General features: G+C 37.8%; 2 protein-coding genes across 2 annotated transcripts in view; one reads left to right on the top strand and one right to left on the bottom strand.

Annotated features, from left to right (window-relative positions):
• LOC134657156 (histone-lysine N-methyltransferase SETD1-like) overlaps positions 1–10,444 on the bottom strand; it is a 33,779-nt gene extending 23,335 nt beyond the window's left edge. The window contains exons 1-13 of the mRNA XM_063512707.1: positions 10,185–10,444; positions 9,782–10,018; positions 8,652–8,901; positions 7,970–8,149; positions 7,281–7,447; positions 6,675–6,704; positions 5,852–5,980; positions 4,678–4,771; positions 2,707–3,002; positions 2,107–2,116; positions 988–1,097; positions 376–518; positions 220–327 (exon numbers count right to left, since the gene is read on the bottom strand). Of these exons, the coding sequence (XP_063368777.1) occupies positions 220–327; positions 376–518; positions 988–1,097; positions 2,107–2,116; positions 2,707–3,002; positions 4,678–4,771; positions 5,852–5,980; positions 6,675–6,704; positions 7,281–7,447; positions 7,970–8,149; positions 8,652–8,901; positions 9,782–10,017 (1,753 nt within the window). The 5' untranslated portion in view covers position 10,018; positions 10,185–10,444. The remainder of the gene's footprint in view (positions 1–219; positions 328–375; positions 519–987; positions 1,098–2,106; positions 2,117–2,706; positions 3,003–4,677; positions 4,772–5,851; positions 5,981–6,674; positions 6,705–7,280; positions 7,448–7,969; positions 8,150–8,651; positions 8,902–9,781; positions 10,019–10,184) is intronic.
• Positions 10,445–10,999: 555 nt separating this feature from the next.
• Positions 11,000–13,013, top strand: LOC134656976 (cytochrome b-c1 complex subunit 6, mitochondrial). The gene is made up of 2 exons (XM_063512540.1): positions 11,000–11,190; positions 12,656–13,013. The coding sequence occupies exons 1-2, from the start codon at positions 11,113–11,115 to the stop codon at positions 12,827–12,829; spliced, it is 252 nt and encodes an 83-aa protein (XP_063368610.1). The 5' UTR covers positions 11,000–11,112; the 3' UTR covers positions 12,830–13,013.
• Positions 13,014–13,344: the final 331 nt, after the last annotated feature.

Here is a 13,344-nt window from a genome sequence, read left to right as displayed (position 1 = left end):
GTCAGCAGCAATAGCTGCTAAGCGGGCGAGGTGTTCAAAATGATCTTTGACGCGATCGACTTTATTGTTAAGAGAATAAGAGCGCGTCAAGGTAATTTTGAACACCTCGCCCGCTTAACAACTTCTGATGCTGACTGTACATCGGAGATGGACATCATCTGAGAAACGGTGGAGCCAGCCGTCCGCCGTTGTATTCTGTACATTACCAAATAAACAAACCTTCGTCGTCAGATGGCGGTTGAGGCGCGTCAAGGTCAGGCACGGGCGGGAGGTGGTCGTCTTCTTCCTCCGAGGATATGCCGAGGGACAGGAACGGCGGAGCCAGCCGTCCACATCCAGCAGGGTTGTATTCTGTACAATATCAAATAAACAAACCTTCGTCGTCAGATGGCGGTTGAGGCGCGTCAAGGTCAGGCACGGGCGGGAGGTGGTCGTCTTCTTCCTCCGAGGATATGCCGAGGGACAGGAACGGCGGAGCCAGCCCGCCGCCGCCGCCGCCTTTCAGTAGCAATGCTATTCTGTACACACAAACGAATGATAGCTACTGAGAATTTAATCGATTTCCTGTCGCCCCTAGCAAGATTTTTCCTTTCCAGTAGTCCCCAGTGGTAACGATTAAAATGTTGTTCTTACTGCAGATAGTGGACGGGCGGATCCAACGTAGGCAGTTGAAAATCTCAACTACCTACCCTTTTATCAATGGATAAAGCCCTTGATTTTTTAAATCAGAAGCTATGTTCTCTTATAAGTTGCGAAAAAACATGTGATGGAAACTACCTACTTATCATTCCTTCTACTCATACTTATTAATTATTTATAATAATTATTATTACATATTACACATCACAATTTTATTTACATACGATAGATTGCTACAGTTTATATACCTACATATTGTTTGGCATATCTGAACCTTTTTTCATTTTCATTTTTTCATTAAAAAAAAATAAAATTCTTTGTCTATTTGAATAGTAAACAAGTAGTTACCTAGTATCGAGATCAACATTCTTGGGCTCGTCTGCCGGCGGCGGCGGTTTCTCGGGCTCGGCGCCCGCCTCCGCCGGCGGCCGCGGCTCCGGCGCCGGCGCCTCCGCCTCCTATACGCACTTTGGATATTATTATGACATTTAAGAGCAGCCCTAGCAGCACGGTCGCATTTTTATCATTTGTCACCATGCCTGTCACGTTCTAACAAGTATGTAAGTGCGGTGACGGGCATAGTGATAGTCGATAAAAATGGAACCGTGCTGAGCCCGCTGGAGGTTGTAGACTGGGAATTGCTGCTACTAGGCATCAGAATGACGTTAAAGCATTTAGAACCTTATGTCCTAAGGATAAAGTCGATGTTAGGATGGCTCCTAGTAGTGAATATTATAACACACGACATTAATTTATCTTTTGAATCTTGTGGAGTGGGAATAAAGTCGACATTCAAATGACACTTAGTAGTCAACATCAGAATGACGTCAAAGCGTTGAACTTTGAGGACTGGGGAAATTGTCGACATTGAAATGGCTTACAGTAATTGTTGCTGTTAACTACTAGTAAAATTTCCAATATCAACTTACATAATACACGAATAGTGTTCACTTTAATTGGCTAGCGGACATCCTTCATTCGTAATGTAAAAATTATAGTATTACTAGTTGTGTTTTTGTTTAATTATACATGAATTAGGGTGGTCGTGCGAATGTCAAGCAAATCATGCGATGAGATGCGTGCATGCGGTGGTATTTGACAACTTACCTAGCATATTTACGTATACATAAATACATTGCCATCGTAAAATACATGTGCAAAGCTTGTTGTAGCGCGTAAACAACATATCGTCAGATGACAACCAAAACTGACTAATTACCACAACCAGTTCATGGCCATATTGAACCGTATTAATACTTAGGTACGGTTGATTTATGTTTAATATTTTCTTAGTTATTAGTGAGTATTGGTTCTAATTTGACGATATATTTGGATGAACCATGAAACAAACGATAATTATAGTTCAAAGTAATTAATTGTACATCCAAATAAATTGACACATCGTTTCTTTCTTGGATCGTCTATTTACAAATTTATTTCGATACGGTTCAGTAAAAACATTGTTACCTGCATATACCTTTATTATAAATAAAAACATACCTGAAGGTGCAATATCGCTTCAAATATTATACTAGCTACAATGTGCTATAAATCTAAGAATGCAATAATATATTCAAAGTGTCCAGTATTACAGCCCACATTATCAGTCAATTTTTAGTCTACAGTGATCGTGAGAAATTCTATCCAACACCTCGCTACTGCTATGCTAACACTTGACTTGCCACTTTTGTGTTTATTTTCATTACTTGTTATACTGAATTTATCTTGACCTTGAAAAAAATACCGCTACTACAAATGCTGGTAAAGGACCCGAAACGTCTGTATGTATTTAAATTGATTTATTTTATAAAGAACCACTGCGCAAACCAATGATACTATTGTAATATTTCTAGTTCGATCGTTGTATTTCATTCAATAAACGACAAAAATGAAATTACGACGACGATGGTTCTGCCTTTTTGTAGAATTTAAAATGCAATATTATGGATAAATATGAAACAATATACGGCTAATTTAATTCTGGAAATAATTATACAGAACTTGTTTCGATTATTCCGATTTTTTAATTGACTATTAAAGTAATAGTCACAATCCTATTCCGGTGGCAAACGTATAGCGCTAGCATAACCAATCACTACAACAGAGCAATCACGACAGCGCGTCGTCCAGTGCAAGCGTCCAGCGGGTGCGGAAAGATAAATGTACAGTGCCTTTTGCGGTTTGCTAATCGGTGTCGGGGGCGGGTCAGTGACCTTGGGTCGGTCGGGCGCCGGCGCGGGCGAGTCGCGCGCCGCCGCGGGCGTGGCCGGCGCCGCCCACGCCGGCGTCGGCGTCACCACCGCCGTCGCCGCCGCCGCCGCCGCCGCGCCAGGCGTGGCGCCCGCGCCCGAGCGCCGCTCCAACTTACACACACATACAGTTATGTACGGTTCACTGCGACCCGACTGACGACCGGGGCTCTCTTTCACGCTCGTATCGTCGTAGCAGGAAAGCAAAAGACAGCAAAGTAACTCGGTCGTCAGTTTAGTTAGGTTGCGTCTTGCTAGAGTCCGGCGAATTTGAACCTTTTAAACGTGGCAGCGCGCTGCGCACTGAGTGCTCACGATGGGCATTGCCATTGAAATACAGAATTTACTTATAATAAAGTTCAAATACCATTGAGACTGATAGTAAGCGCGCCCTAACTTCAGCCATTTGACGTGAATCGTCCCAGATACCTATGATATTCCTGATATTTTGTGAGATGATCTTGACACTTTCGCCTCAACTTTTAGATACGGTAAAAATGCATAAAGAAATCAAGTAATTTAAACCCATTTCTAATCAAAATATCAGAAAATTTAGGCGTCTGGTAAGTGGTAACCCAAAAAATATATGTACTTTATTTCCACAAGTGATCAGGGTTTGATTTTAAAATGTACTAAGACAATGATCACAGACATTCTGTAATCTCTTGGTTTCATTATAATCCCATATGATTTGTGAATGAAGAAATATCAATTTTATGCAATGATGGAGGATGAGGTTGATGAGAATTATTAGTAAAAAAATCACACTGTAAAAAATGACATGGGTTTATTATGGGCTAAAATCATTTAAGCACAAAAGTATTAGTATAGGTTGATGATAAAAGTCAATACAAACCAATGATTTATAAAATACAAAAATATTCCGATGATGAAAAATGAATAATGAGATTAATTGACAATCTGTGTCAACATTGTCAGTTTATAAAAATCATCTTCAAAGTAATCTAATAAGACAGAAAAATCAGTTTAAAATGTATAGCGTCTCTATCCCTGTTCTTACCTTTCCTTGCGAGTCCTGTAACAGTGACATTTTGTACCATTAACAAAGATCAACGCGCGGAATTCTTAAAGTGGACTCGGTGAATTATTCAATTATCCGGACAGCGAATCATTCCGCCACCACGTCATTCCGTAACGAATGTGGAAACATTCTAATCTAGACTTGTACGTGTTGTTTTTGCCTTGATCTTTGTGTTAATAAGTAGTACAATGGGGATGAACACAGAAGTTTTAAGTTTTAAGTTTTAAGCACTTTTTCACCTTCGTCATTGGAATAGGGAAAGTGTGTGTGACCGAAAAAATATAATTGAGTATTTCAGATTTTCACCAATAAAGAGGGAAGAATGAAAAATAAACTAAAGCATATTTTTAAATTGTACTGTATCTGTTTAAATTTGTATAAAAAAAGGTCATGTTGGGGTTTCTAGCTTCTGTGCTGTGCCCTGACATCAACCGGCTGACTGTCTAACTGACTTAGGCCCACTTGCACCATCCCACTAACCCAGGGTTAAGCGGTTAAACCGTTAACCTAATGTCAAATTGTACTGGTAACCATCGTAACTCCTGATTTCACCGGTTAACCCCGGGTTAGTGAAATGGTGCAAGTGGCGCTTATATATTTGGAACGACTGACATTTTAAATACAGACGAGACAAAATCAGTTCAAAACAGACAGTCAGAGGACTCGGGCGATACGGAACAGACCGATCACCCAATTTGGACCTATGTAAGTTTGTCATGTATTGACTCGTCAGTGTGTGTAACTCACGTGTGGGAGCGGGTGCGCGTGCGGGTGCCGCCAGTCGCCCCACCACATGCCCGAGCCGCCGGGCGTGGCGCCCGCGCCGTACCCGTACCCGTAACTGCAAACACACATTACATCAAACTAACTCACTCGTTTATACTGTTTACGTTACACCTCGCTGTACGCCTTTTAAGTTTTTTGGATGTAAAAAAAACGGATATCCAGATGTCAGTCTATCAAGCCAATTCTGTCAGTAGAAAACTGCGGAAAATTAATAAAAAAAGCGGCCAAGTGCGAGTCGGACTCGCCCATGAAGGGTTCCGTATTTAGGCGATTTATGACGTATTAAAAAAAAACTACTTGCTAGATCTCGTTCAAACCAATTTTCGGTGGAAGTTTACATGGTAATGTACATCATATATTTTTTTTAGTTTTATCATTCTCTTATTTTAGAAGTTAGGGGGGGGGGGGGACACATTTTACCACTTTGGAAGTGTCTCTCGCGCAAACTATTCAGTTTAGAAAAAAATGATATTAGGAACCTCAATATCATTTTTGAAGACCTATCCATAGATACCCCACACGTATGGGTTTGATGAAAAAAAAAATTTTTGAGTTTCAGTTCAAAGTATGGGGAACCCCAAAAATTAATTGTTTTTTTTCTATTTTTGTGTGAAAATCTTAATGCGGTTCACAGAATACATCTACTTACCAAGTTTCAACAGTATAGTTCTTATAGTTTCGGAGAAAAGTGGCTGTGACATACGGACGGACAGACAGACGGACAGACAGACATGACGAATCTATAAGGGTTCCGTTTTTTGCCATTTGGCTACGGAACCCTAAAAATGCAGGCGCGAAGAGTTATCGTCGCGTAGAAAATTTAAATTTTTCGTCTTTTCTGATGACAAAGTTGTTTGACTAAGTTTTTTCTTTTATATAGTTTGTGATGAAAGTTTTCATCTATTGACAGGACATCCCACACACGGGATCCACATGTACAGTTTCATAAATATGATTCCTGCACGAGAAAATAGTTGACCGAAAAAAAAAACCACTGGTCGGAGAGATGCATTTAGAAGTCTCTCAGGCGTTTCGATCATCGGTTTATTTGTTTTAAGCACCGTTTAAAAGCGCAGAGAACCGAAAAGAAAGTACTTGTCCAGTTAAAACTCCATCGTTGATATTAAATCTTTACCTCTGCTGGTAGTAAGGGTCGTACGCCTGCGGCGCGGGCGTGAAACTGACATCAGTAGCGGCATGGCTCGAGGCCGCATACGGACTATCCGTGGCCTCACTCGTGCTGCGAGAGTATCGGTCCCGGTGTCTGTTCATAAATACACTTTCATTACAATTCACGTAAACTAGATCGCCTTGGGCATAGAGAAATATAGTAAGACAAGAGTGCTCACTCCATACATCAGTTTTGGTACCAAAAAGACTATTAATTTCAGTGTCTACATCGAGTAGCGGAACTATCAGTACTGCTACTTGACAATAGATGTAGCACCGACCGAAAAGTCTTGTCTTTTTGGTACCAAAACTGATGTATGGAGTGAGCAATCTATGTATTTTTTTCTCTATGCCTTGGGCGAGACTTCGCTCTACCAACTCAGCTAGCGAGACTCGCCCGTATGCAGCGAATATTTCGACCATTAATAACTTTTTTGATTTATTTGAGTAAACGGCAAGCTATTCAGAGGTACATGCAGGACATCTACTTAAGCAATTTGGTTTGGTTTATGACTCTTATGATGTAAGTTGAGGATTTGTGTCTCTGTCAACTGATATCAGAGACAAATTATTTATATTGTCTTTTTTCTGACATAAACGCAACCAATATGACCTTTCTGCTGTATTTAAGGCAGCGCTTTATTCCACCTAATTTAGAGGCAACTAATTCACCAACTGAAGCAAATATAATCAAGAAAATGAAATACTTTGCACATCACATACTACCTACAATATTTTTCACGCGTTACAGGCAAAATCAATAACGCAAAGGAATCATAAAATTATACCTTCTTCTACATTTCCTCCTGCATCGTCGGCTTGCGGAAAAGAAAATAATTTACATATAGCTAGTCAAGCAAATCTTGTCAGTAGAAAAAGGCGCGAAATTCAAATTTTCTATGGGACGATACCCCTTCGCGCATACATTTTTCAAATTTGCCGCCTTTTTTTACTGACAAGATCTGCTTGACTAACTTTATCAAAAATATTATAATTTTATAACATTCATTATTCCATTAACTATCAACTTTTTTTTAGAAGCTTACCATTTCCGTCAAAATCATCGTAAACACCGTGGTAAATAACGCTATTTATAGGGATATTCCACAAACAATAAGGCAAGTAGTGGGCAACTTCGCATTTTTATTAATGACTTAGGTGTCAGTCAAAGGTTGTGGAATGACCCTATATAGATAGAAAAATGAAAAAAAAAAAAAATGCCTCGAATGGATCTCACAGTGAATGGCATAGTAATTTGCTGTTTACGCTCCTTTGGTGCGCGATTTAAAACTCAAGCCCGTCTAGTACAATTATCAATTATAGCTCAACCACTAGCACTTCGCTCGTAGCCAATAAGATAACACACTGCACACAGTGTATGAATATTGACATACCTGTCTCTATCTCTGTCTCGGTCCCGATCGCGGTCTCTATCTCTGTCTCGCTCGCCCCTGCTGCGGTGTCGGTGCCGATGCTCGTGCCTCTCATCGTCAGACCACCGCTGGTTGCTGTCGCTATGCTCCGTCTCTTTCCGTGGAAATGGGTCTTTCATGTGGTCAACCTGGAAGTTTTGGTCAAAAATTTTCGTGTGTTCATATTAATAACGAAATTCCCTAATTTGCATTACAAAATTAACTTAACGGTGATAAAATATGCCACTTTCAAGTAGAGACAATTGGTGAAAGCTAATTGTAGAGGGCGCTTTTTGCATATAAGACGAGAGAGAGAAAGTAAAGGGGCCTTAAAATTACTATATACGGGAAGGAACCACACACTCGAGTTTTACTTTAATCCACCTTTTAACTTTATAATTTTTCAAAAAGCAATTTGAAGTTATTGTCGCAAAATTAGTAAAAATTACTTCCTTCCATATGAATAGGACAATTTTCGGCCGTGTGATTTTGAGAGTTGCCCTTGCTCCTTTGAAAGCAAATTCACTCTAAAGAATATGACCATAGACTAAATGTTTGCATGACCTTAACAGTTTTACTAGACTTATATCGACCGGGATAAGAACCGTGATTACCCTTTGTCATGTTGTTGTCGTGTTTTGTTTTTTTGTTTTGTTGTTTTATTGCATTACCTTGTCAGTAAGCTTGGTATCTTCTAACCGCTTACTTAGAGCGGGATCAACCTTTGCTATCCTCGCGTCCTCGAGCGGAGGCTGCGCCGGCACTACTGGCTGAGGCTTCTTCTCCATTGTCTTGTCTTCAAACATCTCCTGACATCGCTTGCCAAACGGATCATGGAATACCTCCAACACCTGCAGGTGACAAGTTTCATGTAAAATTAAACATGATAAAACGAAACTTTCACAATATAGAAACAATTTTTTTTTTATATTCCTTTCATCTGCCATCGGCTTTCATAGCCATAATCAGATTGTATGTATCTATACATTTCTTTTTTCAAGGTGGTGGTCCATTAACCACCATTCCTTTTATGTGAGGAGAGGGGGTGGGTTATTCTCTCTGGTCTAGTTCCAAAATCTGCCACCTTTTGACATATAGAAACTAATAATAAAAATTTGCATGCAAAGATTGGATCTTGTGCTCAGCAGTATGTGACTGTAGATGCAGAAAGTGACCCACTCTAGTTTTATTATCATGCAGAGAGCAAAAAAAATATTTAGTTAAGGTATAAGTCACGGACAAAAAAATAAGTTGAATGCTTTCTGCAAACATGCAGTGTTATTTAAAATTACCTAACTTTTTCCATTTTTTTAACATTTTTATCAAACAAATGTATACAGTAAAATACAGTACCTGACCCATAACAGATTTTCCATTATACTTCTCAATGCATATCTTAGAATATTTAACATCTTGGAAGACAATTCTACCAAATCCTAGATGCCTGTTGGTGACAGGGTGGTAAAATATAGTTAATTCCTCATAAGCCCCAACTTTGTGCATCATGTCTGAGAGAAACGCTTTGTCAATATTGTCATTTAAGTTGGCTAGAGTAACTTCAAGTTGGGGAGGTATTCCAACATAATTTTTGTCTATCTTAAATCTGCAACAAAGTAAAATAAAGTTTAACCATTTGCACTGAAAAGTGTTGTAAGTATGACAACACTACACAAGTATAAATTTAATTCATCAGTTTTTATTTATTTTTTTAATCACAAAAGAAAAATGTATCAAGCAAAAGGCAGACTTAATGCCAAAAGGCACTCTCTACCATTCTACCAATCAAGCTTAAGTAAATTTTTAACTGATACTACAACAAACAATAAAATATGTCAAGTCTATTTTTTTATTCCGTAGACTGAAATGACAGTTAATTGTATGAACATGAAATGTCATTTCATACTATTAACTGTCATTTCAGTCTACCGAATAAAAAAATAGACTTTAGTTTCAAATATTTTTTTTTTATTAATTAAGCTATAGGTAGTTACAAAACCCATATTCCAAATAACTTGTATGAGGTTCTACTATAACATTTTACACACACGTTTAAAAATTCCCGCCACAGACAAGTGTCAAAATATTGGTTAGGTTGGTAGCACTGTCACTGAAACTATAATAAAAACAAAGGAGAAAAAGCCACCAAAATCACTATTTTTTCACAAAGAAATGCATTATTAGTTAATGTTTTGCACATAATGTATAACATTACATATTAAACAAACCATAAACATGCATTATCAATCAATTGGTAAGTGTTTTAGCAACGAATAGCCAGCAAGGTTGGGTACTAATCAGAATACCAATTTTCAAGTTTCTAATAAAATTGAAAATATTATTGCACATATAAAAGAATATAAGTGGAAGATAATAATAATGATTACTGCTTATTTATAAAGGATTCCTTTTGGTGGTGTCTAGTTGGTACACCAGAATATTACTGGTTACCCCGATGTTGTATAAATGAGAAAAGATGTGTATACCTAGGGACTGGTAAATCAGCTGGTTCTAATCTGTTCCATATCCTGGAAAGTTGAGAGCGAGGATCTCGACACTGCACAGGCGGATATGTGGTGTCCCCAGGAACAGTTCCATCATATCTGTACAATTTTGTTGCTCCTTTCATAAGGAATGGGTCCATGAGCAACTTATAATTTTTAGGTGCTTTATGGAGCGCAGCATTGTGTCCTGGAGTTTTATGCTCCATTCCTCCATTCATCCTAAAAGATAAAATAACAATTATGTTTAATGTAACATAACCTCAACATTTCACAACAATTACTTCAGTATACACAAAAGTTCCATTCAATAACTGACTGAAGCTGGCAGGACCTGAAACAGGTAGCAATAATTAAGGTAAAATGTTAATTATTGTAATAAACAAACCTGAAATGTTGAAAAAACAATAAGTTATAAAAATATATTATTTCTCGTTTTTTGTCCAAAGCGGACAATGCGACGTACTCGCATTTTAGCCTTATTGAAAACCAATCTTGCTTTTTTTGATGAACGTATGTAAAACCCAATATTCACTGAACTAATGCAACAATATCGAATTAAAAAATAATTTTCTACAGCAAGCTCTCTCCATGGTGACGGCCACTTTGGAGCTATGTGTATGTGTGCGTATATACAGTTATAAATAAATGTCATATTAAATCTGTGAACATTAAATTGTTTTCTTATATTGATATACTATTTTGTTATTGAAATAACGTTAGTTTAATATTTATTTAATGAGATATTTTGAGATTTTGTTTAAAAAACAGTGATTTGACTAATAACAAGCCACAGATTAGAAAATAATGCTGTATCCAAATTGAATCTTTATGACTAGTGGAATAAAGTCGATCATTGAATGTTGACCGTTGTTTGAATTCTCTTTGGTTTTGTCAGGTTGTCATCACTGATTGTCATTCCGCGATCTTGCCAGCACAAAACATTTATGTCATATAAAGATAAAATAAAAACGTGTTATTTACGAGTTTATTTAATACTGAAATATTTAATGAATACTTTGAGGTCTCACGCACACTATTGTTTATTTTTCATACTAAACCGAACTGTCGTAGAAAATTTTATACTGAAGAAAGAAATAAACGAATACTATATATATTTACTCTAGTAACATTGATCTAATTGCTATCGGTTCGCAGATTCGTTGCATCATCGATTTAGGTAATTTTATTAGTATTTTCTCGCAATTACGTGTATTTTTTAACTCATAACAATAATTACCGTGATACAGTGTAGTGTACAGCTAGGCTAGTGTTTTCAGTGTAGCTTCACACGTCTGTTTTTTTTATTTTTAGGCATGGCTGAGAAGATCATTCCTGTGGTTAAGGCCGATGAGGGAGAAGAAGAATTGGTTGATCCCCAGAAGGAATTGAGGGTACTGTTCAAACTTATAGCAACATAAATACTTCTTAGTATCATATACCTTGTTGTGCTAACCTAACCCTGACCATCGCCCAGATAAGAGTCCCTTTAAAAGTCCTTGAATCAACATAGTAGATTTTATTACATGGGAGGAAAATGCAATATTCCATTCGCCAGTCGCAAGATTCAAGAATACTATTCTGGCCATATTAATGGATTCTAGCATGTACCTACGTAACCTCAAGTAAATGTGGAGTATAATATGTATACCATTTCCACAATCAATCATTATTTCCAATGCTGCTGGACCTTGAGATTCTAACCTATCATGCCTATAAAGGCCCCAGTACACAATGGGCCATCGCCGGCCACTCCAAGGGACGCAATTATGCGTTAGAGGGAGCAAGTGATATTGCTATATCATTCTACTGCATAGCTGCGTCCCTTGGAGTGGCCGGCAATGGCCCATTGTGTACTGGGGCCTTAAGATAGAAATATTTAGAAATTGTGCCTGTTCGAAAACAGATCAGTAGGATCAAATATTGACATTACAAATTTATCATACAAAAGTAGTCGTTCCGCACAGACTACCAAAATAATAGAGTGAATTTTGTTAAGCTGTGGTCTAGTGGCCCACCATACAAGAAAAATTGGCATTCTAATTTGAATCAATAATATTACACAATAGAATTAATTTTATTTTCTTCTTAACCTTTTCAACGCTTTTCGTCCCATGCTAAAATGTGGCTTATACGCCAAATGGTTGCAATATGAAGAGCGAAAATAAACCTTATCTGTCAGCAGGAAAATTGCTTTGACAGCGTCCGTCATACCCCTTTTAGTGGCTGTTGGCGTCATGGGCACGACAGCACTCAACCACTTTAGTGGCTCTTGGCGTTGAAAAGGTTAAATTCAAATATGTATAACAAAACAAATTTAACACTTTGACTACCGAGAACCCGCCTGGTAGGCACTCGTAATGTTTGCTCAGATGCCGGACAACCCGCCCAGCGGGTTGTTTTGTACGCAGATATAGACAACCGGTTTCTGGGGTAGTGCACCGTTTTTTGCTCGGTTGCGAAAGTGTTAATGCAACTCTGGCGCTGACTGCGGACACTAAAGTCTATTTTTTTATTCGGTAGACTGAAATGACATTTCATAGTATGAACATAAAATGTCATTTCATACTATGAAATGTCATTTTAGTCTACCGAATAAAAAAATAGACTTTAGAGGTTAAACTTTTGACTGGGAGTATAAGAATTGATCTTTGGCAGTTATGAATTGATGATCCTTGCATATATGAAGCTAAAGTAGCGAAAGCCACTGTTTTAGCCTTTCCTCAGGCCATTTTTCTGTCACAATTTAAATAATGTTTGGTACTTAAATGTTTTTTTGTATTTTACCTGCAAGTATAAAAACAAGACAAACTGAAAATTTGTAATGAGTGATCCTAAAGCAAATATTGACTTTTCCAGGAGACCTGTTCCGAAAAGCCTGACGCACAAAACCTCTGGGGCAAGTACCAGGAATGCTCAGACCGCGTCAACTCTCGCTCCAAGACCACCGAGACATGCGAGGAGGAGCTCATTGACTACCTCCATGTCCTCGACCACTGTGTCACCAAGGACCTCTTCAAGAGGCTAAAGTAAACATCTAGAAATAAGTTCTGCCCTATCGCAAAACAAATTAGATTTTATTTTCAAGGAATCTGTCAATACCTTGGTATCTCGCTGGTGCAGAATGTTAGTATCTTAGTAAATTATTTTAACTTGTTCAATGTGGAAGAATTGACAGTTAATGTTGTTTATTTGTAAATAAATAATCACAGTTAAATATTTTGTGTTTTACTGACTAATAAATGAAAGGCAATTTAAGGCATATAAAATTTTATTATTACAGCAATAATAGTTTGGACGAAAACAATAATTTATTCGATAAAATATAAGAAGCTCTATAAAAATTAAACAAAGCAAGTTATTCAAGACGAATGGCACTCATTCAATAGCAGAGATGAATAAATCTAATTATCTATATACGCGCCGATTTTTGAGCTTCACAGAAGCTGTTATAGCCTAATTTGTAGAATAACAGCTATTCTGAAGCATAACGACGCCAAATAAATGTATGTTCATATTCATAGATATACGTATTTGCAAAGTACAGC

This window comes from Cydia amplana, chromosome 19, assembly GCF_948474715.1.
Source record: "Cydia amplana chromosome 19, ilCydAmpl1.1, whole genome shotgun sequence".
Taxonomy (NCBI): domain Eukaryota; kingdom Metazoa; phylum Arthropoda; class Insecta; order Lepidoptera; family Tortricidae; genus Cydia; species Cydia amplana.
The sequence above is the reverse complement of the archived record's forward strand: the minus strand, read 5'-3'. Positions and strand labels throughout refer to the sequence as shown.

Coding starts and splice junctions, on each gene's coding strand:
- LOC134656976 (XM_063512540.1), top strand. CDS start 11,113: ATGGCTGAGAAGATCATTCCTGTGGTTAAGGCCGATGAGGGAGAAGAA. Junction 11,191..12,655: donor ATCCCCAGAAGGAATTGAGG/GTACTGTTCAAA, acceptor TGACTTTTCCAG/GAGACCTGTTCCGAAAAGCC.